This window comes from Mustela erminea, chromosome X (assembly GCF_009829155.1).
Source record: "Mustela erminea isolate mMusErm1 chromosome X, mMusErm1.Pri, whole genome shotgun sequence".
Lineage (NCBI taxonomy): Eukaryota > Metazoa > Chordata > Mammalia > Carnivora > Mustelidae > Mustela > Mustela erminea.
Genome location: NC_045635.1, coordinates 128,512,491 through 128,532,996, shown reverse-complemented (window position 1 = coordinate 128,532,996; position 20,506 = coordinate 128,512,491). Strand labels below are relative to the sequence as shown.

The following is a 20,506-nucleotide window of genomic DNA, read 5'->3' as shown; positions in this document are numbered from 1 at the left end:
TGGCTGTAGTCTTGTTTATCTTTACTTAGGAATGTTTGCACTTGTATTCAAAAGTGAGAGTTGTCTGTCCATAGGTTTTCTTCTGTACTCTCTCTCTTTTTAAAGATTTATTTTTTATAAAGATTTTATTTATTTGACAGAGATCACAGGTAGGCAGAGAGGCAGGCAGAGAGGGGAGGGGGAAGCAGGCTCCCCGCTGAGCAGAGAGCCCAATGCGGGGCTCCATCCCAGGGCCCTGACACCGTGACCTGAGCCGAAGACAGAGGCTTTAACCCACTAAGCCACCCAGGCGCCCCAATAATTAAAATCTTCTTTAAAAATACTTTAAAACCATATAAAGAAGGGGAATCAACTCAAATGCCCATTGACAGATAAATGGATAAATGAATGTGGTCTATCCACACAGTGAAATGCCATTCGGCCAATGAGGTTTATCTGTGACACAATCATTGCTAATTGAAAACTTCTCCCAGTACCCCGCAGTGACAAATTGAGATAGAGCTGGCATTGGCAATTTTCGACAGTCTCTATGGAGACTGAATGATTGATGGCGGGGTGCCTGGGTGGCTCAGCTGGTTAAGCCTCTCACTCAGGTCATGATCCCGGGGTCCTGGGATCGAGCCCTGCATCCGGCTCCCTGCTCTGTAGGGACACCTGCTTCTCTCTCTCTCTCTGCCTGCTGCTCCCCCTGCTTGTGCTCTCTCTCTCTCAGATAAATAAAGAAAGAAAGAAAGAAAATCTGAAAAAAAAATTGATTGATGGGACATTTCCTCCTCGAGGAACAGTCATCCTTACTTACCTAGGAGTACAGCCTGGAGGCCTCCCACAGCAGAGGAAGGTGTCCACCTCCTTCCTCAGGGAGTGGACACCCCCATCCTGAGGGTCACAGATTCACAGACATGGGAAGGAATTTTTTTTTTAATTGGAGGGAATTTTTAAAAATATGTAAAAAAATAAAAAACTGATAAAAATTTAAAAATATTGGGGCACGTGGATAGCTCAGTCAATCTGTCTTTGGCTCTGGCCATGGTCCCAGGGTCCTGGGATCAAGCTCTATGGCAGGCTCCCTGCTCAGCAGGGAGTCTGCGTCTCCCTCTGCCTGCTGCTCCCCTGCTCATGCTCTCCTTCTCACTCTCTCTGGTAAATAAATAGGTACAATCCTTTAAAAAATTTAAAAAATATATATGAGGTTCTGATCCATACTACAATATGTTGCCAACATTATTGAGAGAAATCAGGTATAAAATGACAAATACTACATAATTCCTCCTAAATGAAACATCTAGAATGGGCAAAGTCACACAGACAGAAAGTAGGTAAAGGTTGCCAGGGGTTGGAGGAGGGGAATGGGGAGCCAGCGCTGAATGGAAAAAGACTTAAGGGGTGATGGAAAGGTTTTGGAAATAATGGCAAGAGTCATTAAGAATGTACTTAATGCGTCTGAATTGTGCTTAAAAGTGGTGAAAATGGCAAATTTTGTCTTATACATATTCTATGGCAATTTTGAACAAGCAAGAGAATGATAAATCTTAATCCAGGCTATTGGTCCCTGTGGTTCCGTGCCAGGGCCAGCTGGTAGTTTCTCGGGTGTTTTTCATTTCGTTTTGGTTTTTTTTTTTTTAATGATTTTATTTATTTATTTGACACAGACAGAGATCACAAGTAGGTAAAGCAGCAGGCAGAGAGAGAAGGGGAAGCAGGCTCCCCACTGAGCAAAGAGCCTGACATGGACTGGACCCTACTTGGTCGATCCCAGGACCCTGAGATCATGACCTGAGCTGAAGGCAGAGGCTTAACCCACTGGGCCACCCAGGTGCTCCTATTTCACAGGCATGAATTAGCTTATTTTAAAAATAAACAAAATGTAAGTGGGCCTTGAATGGACAAATTTTATGGGTAGTGGATAATCTGATGCTCTGCATTTGTATTAAAAAAAAAAAAAACTGGAAAAGAAAACACCCATGTTCCCAGGAGCCAAGGTAAATTCTCCTACAGAGCGCGAGAAGCGCCCTGGGTCTTGCGTTTGCTTGCTTCATGCCATCAACAGGGCTTTCAGTGTGGCCAAATGCAACAGCAGGAACAGTCCCTTACACATGCTGTCAACTGAGCTTTGACAGAGGAGCAGAGGCAGTTCAGTGGAGAAAGGGGCAATTTGTTCAACAAATGGTGTGGGAATACCTTGGACATCCACATGCAACTAAATGAATCTGGACATGAACCTCACACACTTCACAGAAATTAACTCAAAATAGATCATAGACCGAAACATAGAACACGAAACTATAAAATCCCAGAAGATGATAACCTAGGGGAAAGCCTAAATGACCTTGGGTTTGGCGACGACGTCCTTGGATACAAAGTTTCTGGTGCCTTTGGAGTGGGCAAACTCAACATTTAAAGAAAGGTTGGACAGAGTTTCTGGGCCACGGTCCGGCCTCAGCTTCCCTGAGAGATTCCTTCCGGGGAAGCCAGTAGGGAAGGTCATGAGTGGCTACTGGGAAACAGGGCTCCCCAGATGGGCATCTGGCATGGTGGGGATGTGGACCAGCAGCCACATCCAGGGGAAAAATAAAAGAGTGAGCTCCTGACCTCTTCACGCAATCAAGGCTGGGGTGAAGTGGAAGCCTTCCATAGGGCGATGCAGTGTCCTCAGGAGATCCAAGCTTCAGGGCATGGACGGAAGGCAGCACAGGGTCGTGACAGGACCAGCCGGATAAGAACCCAGGTGAAGCCCACCTTGGCATTTGTCTTCAGGCTAAACAATGCTACAATGGCCATGACAGTCAGGGTGGAGAAAGCCCTCCTGCTATGCTGGAGTGGCCCCCAGTCTCTTCCTCCTTGCTGCGCTCAGATCAAAGTAGCTACCCCTGGATCGACTGACTGTCTCTTGAGGTCTTCCTCCTCCACACTCTGGGAAGGCTTTGTATTTGTTAGGATTTTCTTTTCTTTTTTTTTTTCCCAAAGATTTTATTTACTTATTTGATAGACAAAGATCACAAGTAGGCAGAGAAACAGGCAGAGAAAGAGGGGGAAGCAGGCTCCCTGCTGAGTAGAGAGCCCGATGTGGGACCCGATCCCAGGGTCCTGGGATCATGACCTGAGCCGAAGGCAGAGGCTTTAACCCACTGAGCCACCCAGGCGCCCTCCAGAGATTTTATTTATTTACTTGACAGAGAGACAAACAGCAAGAGAGGGAGAGAGAGAGAACAGAAGCAGGGGGAGTCGGAGAGGGAGAAGCAGGCTTCCCGCTGAGCAGGGAGCCGGACGTGGGGCTCCATCCCAGCACCCCTGGATCATGACCTGAACAGATTTATTTATTTATTTGACAGACAGAGATCACAAGCAGGCAGAGAGGCAGGCAGAGAGAGAGGGGGAAGCATGTTCCTTGCTGAGCATAGAGCCAGATGTGGGGCTCGATCCCAGGACCCCGGGATCATGACCTGAGCCGAAGGCAGAGGCTTTAACCTGCTGAGCCACCCAGGCGCCCCTTTTCTTTTCTTTTTAATTGAAGTATTTTTATTTTATGTATAATGAGTTAGCATTAAGGTAGGTATCTTGGATATCTGCAGATAAGATAGGTCTCTTGGATGACCTTTTCAAGGAAGTTCACGTAATCCAACTTAATGAAGCCTGTGTTCTTTTTGGACTGATGGAGACAGTGGGGGCAAACATTGAGGCCGTTTTTCCAGATCAGACCGTGCTGGGTTAAGCAGATTTCCTCAGACGGTTCCAGTAGCGTTGCTAGTGACCCATCTTGCTCTCGGAGGCAAAGAAGAAAAGGGCTGTTAGGACTTTTTTTTTTTTTTTTTTTGGATTTTCTGATTGCAAAAAGAAACAGACATTAACTCAGGCAAGAAAAGGGGTGTATTTGGCATGATGCTGAGTAGATCACTGAAATGGTGGCTTGTTTGATCGAGCAGGTCTTGGGATGCACAGGCATGACCTGTTTTGCGCAGGGCCCAGAGCAAGGAAGTGTCCCGCCGAAGGACAGGGCAGCTGTGCCAGCGCTCAGCCATCAGAGCCTAACATGGCCGACCTGAAGGCCGGCGGGATCTGTCCATGGTAGATAACGATGCTGTGAAGAGTCCGTGGGAAGCCTCTATAGAAGGATCCAAGCACAGACTGGTGAGGGTCTGGAGCAAGGCCAGAGTCCTTACTATTCAAAAAGCAGCTGCCATCACTCTGCTGGGCTTTGGTGCAGACGTGGAAGCCCACCACGGGACATCCAGTACCCATGTGACTGGAGCTGCCCATCATGAGCTAAGTATTGGCAGACTCACCAAGTCATGTGGCCAGGCAGGCACAGAAGCAAGATAGTGAAGATGGCACCTTCAGGACCAGGCCCATCTGGAATCAGAAAGAGGCTTAAGTCAGGTTCGAGGACCGGTAGTCCAGACCCCAGGTCACCTGGCTCCACTGCGCTGGTTCTCCCCCTCAACTAGCTCATACCTGTGGACTCCTGAGTGGTGCGAGAGGGAGTCATTGCGACTGACCAAGGATAGGGAAACGCTTAGACCTGGCTCATTGGTGGGTCATGTTATTACGTTGGTACTAGTAAAAACAGACTGCTGCCTAGCTCCAGTCCCGCTCAGGGTGATGACCAAGAAATCCTCCCAGTGAGCAGCACACTTGGTTTTCCCCTTGGTGGAGAGAGATAAATGGCCTGAGATACAGATGTCCATGAAAAATGACTTGGAAGATTGGTCAGGGACCCAGGAGGCATCAGATTGGAAGGTCAGTAAAAAACGTTCTGTACCCAGTGCCAGCGTGTGGTGGGAGTTTTGTAGAGCACTAAGCGATTCCTGTCCACCATGCAGTGTCCGAAAATTTAGCTCGATTCTGTGTAGCATTCGTCCTTTTAAGACCTCACCCCACCTCAGACACCAGTCTCAAATCCAGGTCGTTTCTTGTTTTTTTTTTTTTTTTTTTTTGTCTTTAAGATTTTATACATTTATTTGACACAGAGAAAGAAAGCACATGAGCAGGGGAAGAGGCAGAGGGAGAAGGAGAAACAGTCTCCCTGCTGAACAAGGAGCCCGACTTGGGCTCCATCCTAGGACCCCAAGACCATGATTAGAGTCAAAGGCAGATGCCCCACCAACTCAGTCACCCAGGCACCCCTCAAATTCAGGTTTTTGCTTGTACCTCTTACCAACTGGCTATAAATCAGAGGTTCCCAAGACCCCCTCTGTGGGTTGGATTAATGTGCGGGAGCAGCTGAAAGGATGCAGAGACACTAGATCTTTGATTTATTATAACTCGGGAACAGCCTGATTGACAAGGCATGGGGGAAAGGCACAGAGCTTCCATGTTCTTTCCAGGCACGCCACTCTCCCGTACCTCCAACCCAGGTCTCCAAACCCTGTTCTTTTTGGGTATTACAGGAGGCTTCATTACAAAGGCATGCTTTTTAAAAAAGATTGTATTTACTTATTTGAGAGAGAGAGAGTGAGCCAGAGAGCGGGGCACAGGAGCAGAGGCAGAGGGAGAGGGAGAAGCACACTCCCCACTGAGCTGGGAGCCTGCCACGGGCCTCAATCCCAGGACCCCACAATCGGGAGCTGAGCGGAAGGCAGATGCTTAAGGACAGCCCCCCAGGTGCGCCCACGAAGGCATGACTAGTCAGCTCACTGGCCATGGGCCATCGATTCCATTCCACCTTCCGTCCCTCCTCCCTCTGTGGATGTCAGGAAAGGAGAACTGAAAGTTCCAACATTCTAATTATTCGTTTGGTTCTCCAGGCAACCAGCCCCCATCCTGAGGTGTGCTCCCAAAGTCACCTCATTCACATAACAAAAGACACGTTTACTGCTCTCCTCACAGGAAATTCCAAGCATTTCAGGAGCTCTGGGCCAAAAAACAGGGACAAAGACCAAATATATACATTTTTTCATTATAAATCACAATGTTACAGTCAGAGACCAGAAGTTTTGGAAAGGTGCGCGGACACATCTAATGTGCCTAGGGCGGTGCATAAAAAGGGTACGTGGATTCCTGTGTCTCTGCCAGGGGCCCCCAGCAAAATGGCAACTCCACCTCAACCTCCCGGCAAAGAGAGGGAACCCCGCGGTGGGGCCCAGCTGGCTTCTCCCCACAGCAGCAACGGGTCCGTGAAGGCAGTGGTCTTGGTGCAAGGGCTGGAGGTTCTGCACGGCCCGGAAGGAAGAGTTTCTTCCACCAAGGATGATCTCGATACTGCCACTACTGAATGCCTAACCGACCCAGCAGAGATCAATGCTGAGCAATTGGTATGATGCCCGTTTCTCAAAAGGACCAGCCAGCCATTTGGTAGCAGGAAGGTTACATCAGGATTCCTTCCACGCTGTGGGGGTGGTGGGGGCAAATTAGTTACACTTAGGATGTGGATTTGCCTTCTCTATGTGCAGCATCTCTGCGAGCAATCCATCCGAGGGTGCACACAGCCCCTGCTGGACTGACATGCTGTGCCACACACTACTTCAGGGCGAGAGACTCACGGTGAAGTGTTCTGTTGAACTTGAAACAGAAGTTAGCATCTGGCCCACCTAGGCTCCTTGTGCCCGTGGACCATCCAGCCAAGAAAAGATTGTTATACTGGTAGGGCAGTTGACCCGGGGGGACATCAGGAGTGGCATTGCTGCTCTCTAAGGACAGCAAAAAGAATGCCTGCAACTGAGAGCATTCGATCGGGTGTCTTTGTGTTTCGTAAACAGACACACAACTGTGGCCTGACAAGGAAGGTTGAGACCTATGTAGGATGAAGACCCAGTTGAAGCCTTCAGGAAAAACACCTAGACCAGTGATGCTTTCCAGGGACAAGGGAAATTCAGAACTGGTGATGGAGGTATAGTCAATCGTAAAATGGCCACAGAGTCCTAACCATTCGCGTGTTTGAAGACATTTACATTCCTATGCTATATGACTTTGTCACTCCTCCCATCAAGAAGTGGTCTATGCAGTCCTTGAATCTGGACTTTGCTTTGTGCGGTGAGTAGAATGATGTCCTCCAAAATGTTCAAGTCCCAAACTCTGGTATCTGTGAATGCGATCTTATTTGGAATTAGACTCCTTGCAGACGTAATCATGTCAAGAGGAGGTCATGCTGGAGGAGGGTAAGTCCTAAGTCCAGTGGTCTGTGTCCTTATAGAACAAAGGAAAACTGGAAACACAGAGGAGACACAAGGGGAAGGCCATGTGAGGATATGCAAAAACTGGAGCGACGTGGGACGAGCCAAGGAACAGCAGAGATTGCTGGGAGCCACCAAGAACCTAGGAAGAGGTAAAGACCGATCCTCCCCCAGAGCCTTCAGAGGGAGCACGGCCCTACCAACACCTTGATTTTGGACGTGGAACTTCCATAACTGTGGAAAAGCACGTTTCTGTTGTTTTAAGCCACCAGGTTTGTGGTCCTTCAGTGTGGCAGTACCTTCTTTGGGTTTGGGGTAGACAATTCTGAGATGCCCTCTATCCAGCTCCCAGCAAGGTCAAGTCTCAGCAGCTCCGAGTGCCCACCAGCTTGAGAATGTACCCTTGAACTGGCTTTCATCCCGAGACCACTGTCCAGCACAAGGAACCTACACACCAGCCCTTGTCTCAAGGTCTGCTTTTCCACTCATCTCTTCTGCAGACCGGGAGCAGGCCCACCGGTCCTGATGCCCAGCCTCTCACCCAGCAGTCAGGGAGGGGAAGGGCTTTGGAGGGGCCTTCCCCAACCGCCGCTGTCTAATTAAACAGCTCCTAGTGGTTAATGATTCGTCATTTTCCAAAGCATGGAAATGAAGCGTGCGGCAATTTAATCAAGCGAACTTCAGCCGGGGGGGGGGGGGGGGGGGGTGCTGGCTGGGCTCAGCAATTCTCCCGGGCACCCCATGGGAAACCAGCTCTCAGTCTGATGCTGCTTTCCAGGCACAGGCCTTCCCTCTCCAGGCCTGTCCGAGAGGAGAGGGCAGGCTGTGGGGGAGAAGGAGATGGAGGGAACTTCAAAGCGGGGTGCCTGAGCGTGGGCTGGGGCTGAGACACAGGTAGGCAGCGGACCCAGGTGGGTCAGCCCTGCACATGCGCAAGGGTCCCAGGACACCCCAAGCCATGTGGCGTGGCGGACTCTCCACCACCTCTTCTTTTTATCTTATTTTAACAGAGGTGTCCGTTTAAACGACAGCGGGGGAACGGCCGAGTCGAAGGGGAGAAGCAGTTATTAAGGGGAAGTCGGAGGGAGGGGCAGAGGTAGTCGGGCTGCAGCGTGGAGGCCCTGGGAACCGGGCTGAGACCGCGACCCCCTCCCGAGGCCCCGAGCTCTCTGGGGGATCCCGGGGGACGCTTTTCCAAACCGGACCCCTGCCTCCTGGGCCCGCAGAGCCTAGGCGGCACGTCCAGAGCGGAGAGCCAGGAGACTCGACGCCGGCGGGAGCGGGGCGCCAGGCCCCCCACCACCCCAGCCGAGGCCCCGCCCCCCGCTCTCCGCGCCCGCTCCCGCGGCCCCCGCAGCTCGCGCTTGCACCCCGCCCAGCTCCCCTCCCCCGCGCGCGTGCGCCCCGTCCCCGCGCCCCTCCCCCCCACCCCCGCCGCCGCCGCGGGCGCGCGCGCGTGCCCGTCGTCCCGGGCGGGAGCCGGAGACTGCGGGGCCGACTGCGGGCCAGAGAGCGGGCGCCGGGAGCGCCGGGAGCGCGGCCGGGCGAGGCGGGAGCGTGGGCGCGGGCCTGGCCGCGGGCGGGGGCCGCCGCCGCGCCGCCGCCCCCCAGTCGGCGGGCCGGGCCGCGGCGCCGAGCGCGAGGGCCGGGCTCCCGGGGCCGATGGCCATGGGTGGGAGCCGGAGGCGGCAGCGGCAGCGGCAGCGGCGGGCCCCGCAGGCGGGGAGGCGCGCGGCCCACGGCCCCTGACGGCCCCCGGCGGCCCGGCGCGCCCCCGCGCCTCCTGGGGGGTCGTCGCCCAGCAACGCCCGGCGCGCCCGCCCATCCCCCGCTGCCCTTTTTCTCTTGGCCGGTGTGAGGGAGCATGCCCGCGCCCGGCCTCGGGCTGCCCAGTTAACCCGAGGGGCGTGGAGCGGCCCCTCCCTCGGGGGCGTCCCCCCTCCCCCGCTGAGCGGCCCGCCCCCTGCGCTAGGGTATGGCCCCCGGCCCCGGCCCGGGACCCGAGGTCCCGCGCTCCGGCCAGTGAAAGGCGTTTTCCCGTTCCCGCCCTCCTCCCCTCGCTGGCCAGCACCATGGGATGTAATATGTGCGTGGTTCAGAAACCGGAGGAGCAGTACAAAGTGATGCTTCAGGTAGGGGCCGCTGGGGCGGGGGGGGGGGGGCGTGGGTGCCACCTGGGAAAGCAGCGGGCGGCAAACCTGGGAGGGCTGAAGGGCTCGGAAACGAACGGTAGGGAGCCATTCCCGCCCTCGATTTCTGGGGCTGCTGGGTGTTGGCGCTCCGTGGGAACCAGTCACAGACGCGGGAAGCTGCGTGGGGATGGGGTGCAGGGCGCATCCCTTGGGCGCCCGGCGTAGGTGGGGACGTGGATCCTGGGTGCAGATCGGTCTGGCTCGGGAAGTTGGGCTCGGCCTGCTCCGGCGCGCTTGCACCCTGGGCCCGGGAGTCCGGAGGCGCGGTGCTGCCGGCGCCGGCGCGGGATGGAGGTTGCATAGCAACGGGCTCCGTTCCCTGCACACGCTCGCCCGGCTGGACCCAGGGCGGGGGAGGGAGAGGGGCCCCCGCGGCGCGGGGGGCGGCCAAATCGTGGCCCCCGAGGACCAGCGGCGCAGGAGCGCGCGGGCGGTCTGGGGCCGGGAAGGTTATCCCGGCCCCCACTCTGCGCTCCGGCCCTGCCCAGATGGCGGGCTTCCAGACTGGGGTGCCGCGGGCTCACCGAGCAGAGGGCGATCTGCCGGCAGCGGTGCCGGGCTCGCTCTCTGCCCTGCAGGGCCTCGGGTCCGGGCCGCTGGGGGGCGTGGACCGAGAGGTGCTCGGCGGGGCCGGAGGGGATACGCCCGGCCGCGCTCCTGGAACCCAAGCCCAGCCCGGTGGCCCGGAGCGGGGCTTCCTTGCCTGTGCGTGGCGTGACTTCGTGAGTGCGTGCTTGTGCCCCGTCTGTGTGTGCGCGGAGGCTCCTCCGGCCCCGCGTGTGTGTACTTTCTGTGTGCGCTCAGAGAGGTGTCTAGGGAAATGTCCCGCATGGTGTGGCCTCAGACGCCCCCGGGGCTAAGTGGAGGGAGTTCCAGGTCGGAGGGAGTCGGGATCCAGGGGCAGACCCAGCGCGGACAGGTATGCACTTCGATCCGGGTTTATGGGTTAGGACTGGGGAGCAGGCGCTGGTCGGTGCGGTGTTGGCTGGGGGAAGAGGGTCTCCTTAGAAGAATGGGGGAACTCCTGTAAGCATCCGCGGGGGCGCGGTGTGTGTGGGGGTGGGGGAGGAGGCATCGGAGGCCGCGGGAGCCCTGCTCCGGGGCTGTGAGCCCGGTTCTGGTCCCGGTGAGCGGGAGGCGGCGGGAGGGCGACTCGTGCTCTGCCCTGGCCGCGCGGCTCGGCTCCTCTCCGAGGCCCTGGCTCCCCGGGCGCGCGCGTCCCTCCGCTTTGCCCGCTCGCTACCCCTCGCCTTTCTTCCCATTTTCTCCGTCCGCCCCCGGGCTATGCCTCTCGTCCTGTTCCCGGCCATTGTCATGGCTCGTGGAATCGGGTTCGGTAATAACTCGCGCTGGGACCGGAAGGCAGCCCCTCGGCATCCCAGTGGCGGGCACCGGGGCTGCACTGGTTGGTGGGTGACGCCGTGGGATCCCACCCTCGCTCCTTCCTTTCTTGGAATTATTTCACCAAATGGCAAGCGATTCCAAAGCTCTTGGCTCTTGACTTCCTCAGAGAGGGATTGAGGTCGTGTTTCGTGTAAGACCGATCTCACGGGGGTGCGTGGCTCAAGAAGGGCGACCCGCGCCGCCCTGCAGGCTTGAGACGAGCGGCGGTGGACGGGGCAACGCGAGGTGACCCTTCGGGCTCCCCCTGGCAGTGAGGGAGGGGAGGCTGCCGCAGGGGGCAGGGACCGCCGTCAGCGAGGCTCCGTGTTGGGGGAGGGCTTGCGATGGACCCGGGCAGGAAAGTTCGGAGCCAGGCTTTCCTTGAGAGAGCGCTCCAAGCCGTCGGGAGAGAAGTCCCCAGAGGAGGGGCCCGAGCCGCCAGCTGCCCTTTGCCATTTCCTGGTCGGGGTTGCAGCCGTCGCAGGCCGGTCTCTGGGGGCACTGCCCCCTTTTAAAGCTCCTGAGGAAGTTTGGGCAGAATCAGACCGTGGATGCGCTTTTAAAAGAGGAATGACCCTTTAAAAATGCAGGAGCGGCCTCGAGGCGGGGCGGGGAGCTGGGTGGCTCGGCCTCTTATTAACACTGACCCTCCATTTTGGCTCCGGTCCTGATCTCAGGCGGGTGAGATGGAGCCCCAGCCTGGGCTCGTGTGCTGGGTGTGCAGTCTGCTTAAGATTCTCTCTCTCTGTCCCCCTCTAAAATAAATAAGTAAACAAAATAAAATTAAAGGGAGACAAAAGAAGATGGAAGAAAAAGGAGCTGGAAAGCAGGGGAAACCATTGGTAGTCCCCGACGACCCTGTTGCTGGGGCTGGAGGCCCAGGCACAGCACGGAGAGCGTTTGCTGGCCCAGTCCAGTCCTCTCAGCAGAAAGAAGCTTCTGTCCCAACAGACCAGTCAGAGCCCTTGCTTGGCTCCCGTACTCCCCTAAAGCCTGGGGAGTGGAGTCAGTGGTGCTGACACTAGCGTCCGTGGTGCTTCTCCCTGTCCTGTCTTCGCCTGCCTGTGGCCTCTGCACCCGGCAAGAGTGAGGGACCTGGGCGGGGCCGGCGCAGCCCAGAGGGACGCTTGCCCGGGTGCTTCCATGTGCCTTCCATCCCCCAGCCCCCCGCTTGAGAACCCAGAGTTGTCTCTTCTAGCCTTGACTTCCAGGCCCTTTTCTCGTGGTGGCTCACAGGCATGAGACTGGCTGTAGCTTTACTGAGCCTGCCCTGAGGAAGTGTGCGGTCACTGGTAGTGATATGTTGAGAGCTGTGCAGCCATCCTGCTGTCTCCTTCCAGAACACTCATCGCTCCGGAAAGAAAGCCCGTCTTTAGCAGTCCGGTTTCCCCTAACACCTCTCAGCCCCTGGCAACCACTCACCTCTTTATGGATTTGCCGGTTCCAGACATTTCATCTTAATGAACCTTATGAACCATACAATATGTGATTTTTTTTTTTTATGTGTGGCTTCTTCCATTTATCATGTTTTCTTTAAAAAAATTTTTTTTTAAGTAATCTCTACCTCCAACGTGGGGCTCAAATCAAGAGTTGCGCACTCTTCCGACTAAGCCTTACCCAGGCACCCGCTGGATTTCTTTCTAGTGCTGAATTATATACCCCATCGCGTCACTGTGCCGCATGGGATGGATGGACACTGGGGTTGCTTCTACCTTTTCCCAGTTGTGAATAATGCTGTTGTGAACATGGATATACAAATATCTGAGTCCCTGCTTTTATTTTATTTTTTAAAATATTTTATTTATTTATTTGACAGACAGAGAACACAAGTTGGCAGAGAGGCAGGCAGAGAGAGGGGGAAGCAGGCTCCTCGCCCAGCAGAGAGCCCAATTCAGGACCTAATCCCAGAACCCTGGGATCATGACCTGAGCCAAAGGCAGAGGCTTTAACCCACTGAGCCACCCAGGCGCCCCCCTTTTTTTTATTATTTATTTATTTATTTTAAGATTTTATTTATTTATTTATTTATTTATTTTCTCTTTTCAAAGATTTCATTTACTTATTTGACAGACAGAGATCACAAGTAGGCAGAGAGGCAGGCAGAGAGAGAGAGAGAGAGAAAGAGGGAAGCAGGCTTCCTGCGGAGCAGGGAGCCCGATGCGGGGCTCGATCCCAGGACCCTGAGATCATGACCCGAGCCGAAGGCAGCAGCCCAAACCACTGAGCCACCCAGGCGCCCCAGATTTTATTTATTTGTCAGAGAGAGAGAGGGAGAGAGCGAGCACAGGCAGACAGAATAGCAGACAGAGGCAGAGGGAGAAGCAGGCTCCCTGCTGAGCAAGGAGCCCGATGTGGGACTCGATCCCAGGACGCTGGGATCATGACCTGAGCCGAAGGCAGCTGCTTAACCAACTGAGCCACCCAGGCGTCCCCATTTTTTAATTTTAAGTCCTCTCTGCACGCTCCGTGGGGCTCAAACCCACAGCCCTGAGATCAGAAGTCACAGGCTCCACCTACTAGGCCAGCCAGGCGCCCTCAGTCCCTGCTGTTAATTCTCTTGGGACTGCTGGATTGGATGATAATTCTGTCTCATTGTTTGAGGAGCTGTTGATCTCTTTCGGCGGGGGCTGAGCCATTTTACATTCCTACCAGGAAAGTAAGAGGGTTCCACTTTTTCCATATCCCCCCAACGCATGTTTTTTTAGAGAGGGAGCACAAGCAGGGGGAGTGGAAGAAGAAGCAGCAGGCTTCCCACTGAGCAGGGAGCCCCCAGCTGGGCTCCATCCCAGGACCCTGGCAGCCACTTAACGACAGACCCGAAAGACCCCCCAGATGCCGCAGCGTGTTTCCCATTGTGGTCCTCCTGCTTTGCGTGAGGGGTACTGCGGTTTTGATGTGAAGTTCCCGAGTGATGCTCAGTATCTTTTCATGTGCCATTGGTCTTTTGTGTGTCTTTTCTGGAGAAATGTCGATTTGGATGCCAGTGCCACTCTGCTTTTACTATAGCTTTGTAAGTTAATCTTAGTTTTTAAATTTTTTTAAAGATTTATCTATTTGAGAGAGAGAGAGAGCCTGCACGAGCAGGGCGGGGGGGCAGAAGGAGAGGGAAAAAGAGTGTCAAGGAGACTGCTAGGTCAGGAGCCTAGTCAGGACCTAGCAGTCAGGAGACCTAGCAGTCAGGAGACCTAGGAGTCAGGAGACTGCTAGGTCAGGGGCTCCATCTCATGACCCTGAGATCATGACCTGAGCCAAAACCAAGAGTCCAATATTACAACCAACTGAGCCACCCAGGAGACCCTGTAAGTAAAATTTAAAATCAGGAAGTGTAAGTCCTCCCAATTTTGTACTTTTCGCCATTGTTCTGGTTATTTGGGGGTATGTTAAGTTTCTTTTTTTTAAAAAAGATTTTATTTTATTTTATTTTATTTTATTTATTTGACAGAGAGAGAGAGAGAGATCCATTACAAGCAGGCAGCTGGGGCGGGGGGAAGCAGGCTCCCCGCCAAGCAGAGAGCCCGATTTGGGGCTCGATTCGGGGCTCGATTCGAGGACGCTGGGATTATGACTTGAGCCAAAGGCAGAGGCTTAACCCACTGAGCCACCCAGGCGCCCCGGTTAAGTTTCTATATGAAGTGTAGGATCAGCTTGCCAGTTTCTAAAAAGAAGGCAGCTACAGTTTTGTCGGAATTGAATTTGTGCATTGGTTTGGAGGGAGTATTAACCAATGAACATAGGATGTCTTTCCACATGGGTCTTCCGTTTCTTTAAATGATGTTTTGCATTTTTGTTACATTTACTGCTGATTGTTTTATTCTATTTGATGCTATTGTGGGTTGAATTGTTTTCCTTTTCATTATTTTTTAAAGGTTTTTAAAATTAGATTTTATTTATTTATTTGATATTTATAGAGAGAGTCCACGCACAAGTGGGGGGAGCGGCAGAGGGAGAGGGAGAAGCAGGCTCCCTGCTGATCAGGGAGCTGGATACAGGGCTCCATCTCAGGACTCTGGGATCATGACCTGAGCTGAAGACAGTCGCTTAACCACCTGAGCCACCCAGGTGCCCCTAAAGATTTTTAAAACTTCATTTATTTAACCAATCTCTCCACTCACCATGGGGCTCGAACTCACCACCCTGAGATCAAGAGCAGCGTGCTCTTCTCACCGAGCCAGCCAGGAATTTTTTTTTTTTTAAGATTTATTTATTTATTTGAGAGGAGAGGGAGAGCAGACAGACCCTGTCCTGAGCGGGGAGCCCAACTTGGGGCTTGATCCCAGGACCCTGAGATCATGACCTGAGCCGAAATGTCATGGGGGGCTGTCCAGGGGGCTGTTTTCTGAACTTACTTTTCATCTTTCTCATTGCTACTGAGTAGAAATGCGGTTGATTTTTGTATATTGATCCTCTGTGCTGCAACCTCACTTAACTCATTTATTAGCGCTCATCGTTTCTTAGTGGATTCTGGAGGATCTCGAATGTGTGGGATTATGTCAAGGGCAAACTCGGATACTTTTCCGTCTGCCATTCCAACCCGGATACCTGTTCTTTCTCGTTCTTGCCCACTTGCTCTGGCTAGAATCTCCCGCAGGATGTTGAGTAGAAGCGCTGAGAGCAGGTGTTCTTGCTTTGCTGCTGATCAAAGAGGGAAGCTTCCAGACTTCCACCAGTGACTTACAACTTGCTGTAGGTTTCTCATAAATGCTCTTTATCAAGTCAGGGAAGTTCCCTTTCATTCCTAGTTTGGGTGTTTTTATGACGAAGTGTCATAGGACGTCCACTGTGTTCCGGGTGGCTGCTGAGCCCCTCCTGGGTTTGGGCCCTTTATCCCCCTGCCCCCGCCAGCCCCACCTCTGTCCCGCTGGTGTGTCACGGGGCGTCGCCAGGCATGCGCTGGGATGGGGGAGGGGGTGCCACACCAACCACCTCTGGAGAGGTAGAAAGGTCCTGGGGGATGGGCGGTCTTGCAAGATGCCTCAGGAAGAGGCGGGAACCAGATTCCGGAGGGTGGAGGGTGGGGAGAAAGCAGCATCAGCGCCAAGGGCACGAGGCCTGCTGAGACCCCTTCCTGGTGCTCTTGCTGGCTGGGGACCTGCTGTCCTTCCGTGGGGCACCTTGACCCCTTTGTCGTGGATCTAATCACACGCCACTCTGTTTGGGCTTCTCTCTGCCCCTTTGTCTTTTCCCTGCCACCCCAGCCTTCTAGATCTTGGCATCCTCCCCCGCTACTCCATACCATCACATGCTTGCGGACAGGCCCCGTGCCTGGGAGACCTATGTAACAAAGGAAACTGGCCTCGGGCCTGCTGCCCCCATTCCCTGCGGGGCCGTCCAGACTTCCGCTCTTTCAGCCGAGTGAGTCAGGACCACCACCGGCTCCCCTCTGTCCACCTTCGGAGAGGCCACAGCCCTGCAGGTCTCCTTGTGAGCACCCCCACCCCGCCGAACCCCCCCCCCCCCGCTGTGCCAGCCCTCAGTCCCCACGAGGAGGAGCCACAGACCCCCCCCCGGGGGGCCTTTTTGTGATGGGAGAGATTGCCTGGGGAACAAAGAGGCAACAGTTGGGGAGAGCAGGGCCCAGTGTGCCACGAGAGCAGGGCAGCGAGCAGGGCAGCGAGCAGGGCAGCGGGCAGGGCAGCGGGCAGGGCAGCGGGCCCACAGCTGTCCCCTCCCTCCATCTTCCTCCGTCCTTGGTGGCGGCTCTTCTCCCCCTGACACGCTCCCTGCCCCTTGAGTCGGGGCTTCCTGTGAGCAGGATTTGTGGGTTGCTGCTGAGGGTAGCAGGCCCTCTGGAAGCAACTGGAGAGGGCACGACCGCGGCGCTGAATTCCAGTAGCCGTCATCTGCTCGGGCTCAGCATGTTTTTCATTGTCGCAACATTTTAAAATGCCCTTCCTTACCTCAGTTCCAAGGACTGCCTGAGCCATGGAGCTAGGAAGTTCTAGAAAATGCAAACTAATCTACAGTGATTGAAGGCAGACGGCATTTTGCAGGGATGGGCAGAAAGAAGCATGGGTGGAAGCGAGGAAATGGTCAGTATCTCGGCTGTGACGGTGGTGTCACAGGTGTAATTTACAGAACTATAAAGCGTAACGCTCTGAATACGTGAATCCGATTACATGGCACTATACCTTAGTAAACCCTTAAAAACAAGAAATACGTGTAACACACACATACCAAAGGAAAAACACATGAGTGTACTTAACCCAACATGGGGCCCTAGTGGGGTTGGGGGTTCTTTCTTTCCTTCTGCTTCAGGGTCCCCGCAGGGAAGACAGTACCAGGTGGGAGGAAACAGTGCCTGCCACCCGCGGTCATGGCCATGGGGAAATCCGGCAGCCTTTTCTCCTAGGCCCTGAGTCCGCTGGGATCTCCTTTGGCTAGAGGGTCGAGTTGCGCCATCAGGCCATGTGGTGGGTGGTTTAGGCGGGGCAGATGGATGGAGACAGCCTTACTCGTGGCCAGGACACAGCCAATGTCCGGCGACAGAAGGACGTTCAGTAGTATTCTGAGGGTTTGTGTAATGTGAAAGAAAGGAGAGGAAACCCTCCGGGAGAGGAGCCCCCAGCTGTGCAGTGGAAGGCCCGAGATCAGTGAGGACGAGGGACATCTGCGCGGCCGCGAAGCGGGGCTCAGGACTGCGCAGCCTGCTTCTTGCCCGCGCTGGCTTGGAGCAGTGGAAATGAGGAAGATCGCATAGACTATCATTCCGGGGCGCCTGGGGGACTCAGTTGGCTGAGCTACTACTGCTTTTGGCTCGGGTCACGATCCGGGAGTCCCACGATCAAGTCCCGAATTGGGCTCCCTGCTTGGCGGGGAGTCTGCTTCTCCCTCTGACCTGTCTGCTCTCATGCTCTCTCTCTCTCTCTCAAATTACCAAAAAAAAAAAAAAAGAGGGGCGCCTGGGGGGCTCAGTAGTTGACCCTCTGCCTTCGGGTCCTGGGATCAAGCCCTGAATCAGGCTCCCTGCTCAGTCAGCAGCCTGCTTCTCCCTCTGCTACCTACTCCCCCTGCTTCTGTTCCCTCTCTGGCTGTGTGTGTCTCTGTCAAATAAATAAATAAAAAATATTAAAAATAAGAAAAGACTATCATTCTGGTGACTGCCGGCCTTGGAGAGGTCAGGTCAGCCCAGAGATGGGTGGTGGATGTTTGTTTTTAATTGTTGTGAGCTTACACCTGAAGGTTGATCCTTTTTTTTTTTTTTTAAGGTTTTATTTATTTATTTATTTGACAGAGAAGAGCTAGTAGGGGGAGTGGCAGAGGGAGAAGGAGAAGCAGGCCCCAGCTAAGCTGGAAGCCTGAGGTGTTCTGGGGCTGAATGCCACGCAGCGCTCCATCCCCCCCCCCGCCCCGACCCTGGGATCATGACCTGAGCCAAGGGCAGGTGCCCAATCTGCTGAGCCACCCAGATGTCCCCCCGCAAGGTTGTTCTTGATGATAACCTCAAGAATTGTTTTTCTTTTTCTTTCTTTTTTTTAAATTTTAACTTTAATTTTTTAAAGATTTTATTTATTTGTCAGAGAGAGAGTACACACAAGCAGGCAGAGAGAGAGGAGGAAGCAGGCTCCCTGCTGAGCAGGGAGCTCGATGCGGGACTCGATCCCAGGACCCCTGGATCATGACCTGAGCCGAAGGCAGCGGCTCAACCAACTGAGCCACCTAGGCCTCCCTTTTTTTTTTTTTTAAAGATTTTATTTATTTGACAGAGAGAGATCACAAGTAGGTAGGGAGGCAGGCAGAGAGAGGGGGAAGTAGGCTCCCTGCTGAGCAGAGACCCAACGTGGGGCTCCATCCCAGTACTCTGAGATCATGACCTGAGCCGAAGGCAGAGGCTTAACCCACTGAGCCACCCAGGCGCCCCTGCTTTGCTTTTTCGCACAGGCCATCTGGGTTACCCTCCCTTCCCAGCCACTCTTCCCAGGCAGGACCCAGAGGCGCCCTGAGAGGCCTGCTTCACCTAGAATTGGGGGCAGGCAAGTGGATCAGATTTCAGTAGACCCTGGGTGGGCCCCACCACCCACTCAGCAGCTTTGGGGAGATAAGGACTAAGAGGGAAGGAGAGACCATTTGAGTCACTTGTCTGGTGTCTGAATCCCATTCAGGTCTGGGTGTCCTTCCTGGTTCCTTGAGTACATGACCCCAGTCCTAGGCCCTTGCTAAAATGCAGAATTGGAGGAGGCCCAGGGCCTGAGAGTGCATTTCTCGCAAGCTTCCAGGCCACGTCCATTGCTGCTGGTCCTTGGACCAGCCACACCAAGAGCAAGGAGCTCAGGAAGAAGCTTGGGGAACATCAGTGAAGCCCTGGATCCCGTCAGCATCCCCCAGGGGGAGGCAAGGCATCACCTGGGACCTACCAAATCCATTTCCAGGGGCTACTGCCCCACTGAGGTTCCCAAGGGACATACTGTGTTCCAGATAAGCAAGGCTCCTTTTCCATCACGCACATCCTCACCAACACGCACACAGCTCCCCGAGGCACCTGGACATACACACCCAAATGGCTAAAAAGGCTTTTGAGACGAAGGCCTCCCATGCTTCCTTTTCTTTCTCCTGCCCCTGGGCAAGAAGTGGCGGCCACAGTTAGGGAGTTGGATGGGCTGGTTTGTCCAGGCAGCCACGATTGGGGGCGTGCATTTGCTGGGCCAGTCACGTGATGTTGGAATGTACTGTCCAGCTAGATTCTTCCAGATTAAGGCATTTTATAGTCACTGACACTATTCATTTAGGCAAGGATCCTCCTCAAATGGTAAAAACCATTACTTAAAGGGTGTCAGGGTATGGGATGGTCACAGGGTCTCAAGGTGTTACCCCGGTACCTTGTAAATTAGGAAGGGAAAAGGAGAGACCTGGCAGCCGTGACTTTGACCATGTGACTAAAGCAAATTAAGAGTCCCCAGCAGTGGGACGGCCTCATGCCAGTGCCTCCTGATGCTGTTGGTCTGGAAGGGGCAGGACCCAGCAATTTGTTAGAGCAGTTAAGCTGAATCTAATGAGGGCAGATCCAGACTCAGGCATTGTACAAGGCAGCTGCCCCAAACCTCTTCCGAGGTCAGTGCCATGAAAGTTAAAAAAAGAAAAAGTGGATAGATTATTCTAGATTAAAGGATACTAGACACATAACACCAAATGTAATGTGTGTGGTCCTTGACTCTATCCTGGGTCCAGAAACCAGAACAAACGAGCTGTAAGGGCATTAGGGGTACATTGTGGAGATGTGGGGGTGGCTGATGACGGTGGTTCTTCTGGAATGGGAGTATGGCGCTGGCATCTTGCTTGCAAAATCGTGTGTGTAGAAAGAGGAGAGCGGCGTGGGAGTGCGCACTCTGCGGGAGAGCTGCGTCCAGAGAATGCAGGGTTGCAACGTCCCTGTGGGTTGACCATTTTCAAAATCCAGAGTTGGGAAAACAGGAGGGAGCACTTGTGCTGGGCCATTGAAAACAGGCTCAGGCTTCCCTTCTCTGCTTTCTCTATCCGCCCTGGTCTGTTGGTTTGGGGGTCGGTGGAACAGTTGTCTGAGGCCAGGATATACCTGTTAGCAGCGCTGAGAGCCACCCAAGGGCGCACTGATTTACCCCAAGTTGCAGAGGGCAACGTCCGGTTTCTGTTGTCTCCTTGTCTGTCCCTCCATCCGCAGAGTGGGGTTAGGAGGGTCCTAACGGAACCCCACTAGGACATTTATGTAGGTAGCCCCCTACTCCCCGCGTTCGGGCGAGTGGAAGGGGCCTTTCGCAGGCTTCCCTGGGGTCGCGGGCCCCGCCCGGTCGGGCTCCTTCGGGGCCCCTTCCCCGCGCCGTGCTCCCCGCCCTCCCGGAGATCGCGCAGCACAGC

At 54.4% G+C, this 20,506-nt stretch overlaps 1 protein-coding gene across 3 annotated transcripts in view; it reads left to right on the top strand.

Annotated features, from left to right (window-relative positions):
* The first annotated feature begins 8,719 nt into the window (after positions 1 to 8,719).
* PDZD4 (PDZ domain containing 4) overlaps positions 8,720 to 20,506 on the top strand; it is a 28,053-nt gene continuing 16,266 nt past the window's right edge. For 2 of the 3 annotated variants that reach the window (XM_032331158.1, XM_032331157.1), the window contains exon 1: positions 8,720 to 9,238. In XM_032331158.1, coding sequence (XP_032187049.1) covers positions 9,179 to 9,238 — 60 coding nt within the window. In that variant the 5' untranslated portion in view covers positions 8,720 to 9,178. The remainder of the gene's footprint in view (positions 9,239 to 20,506) is intronic. The other variant, XM_032331159.1, reaches the window with a different exon arrangement.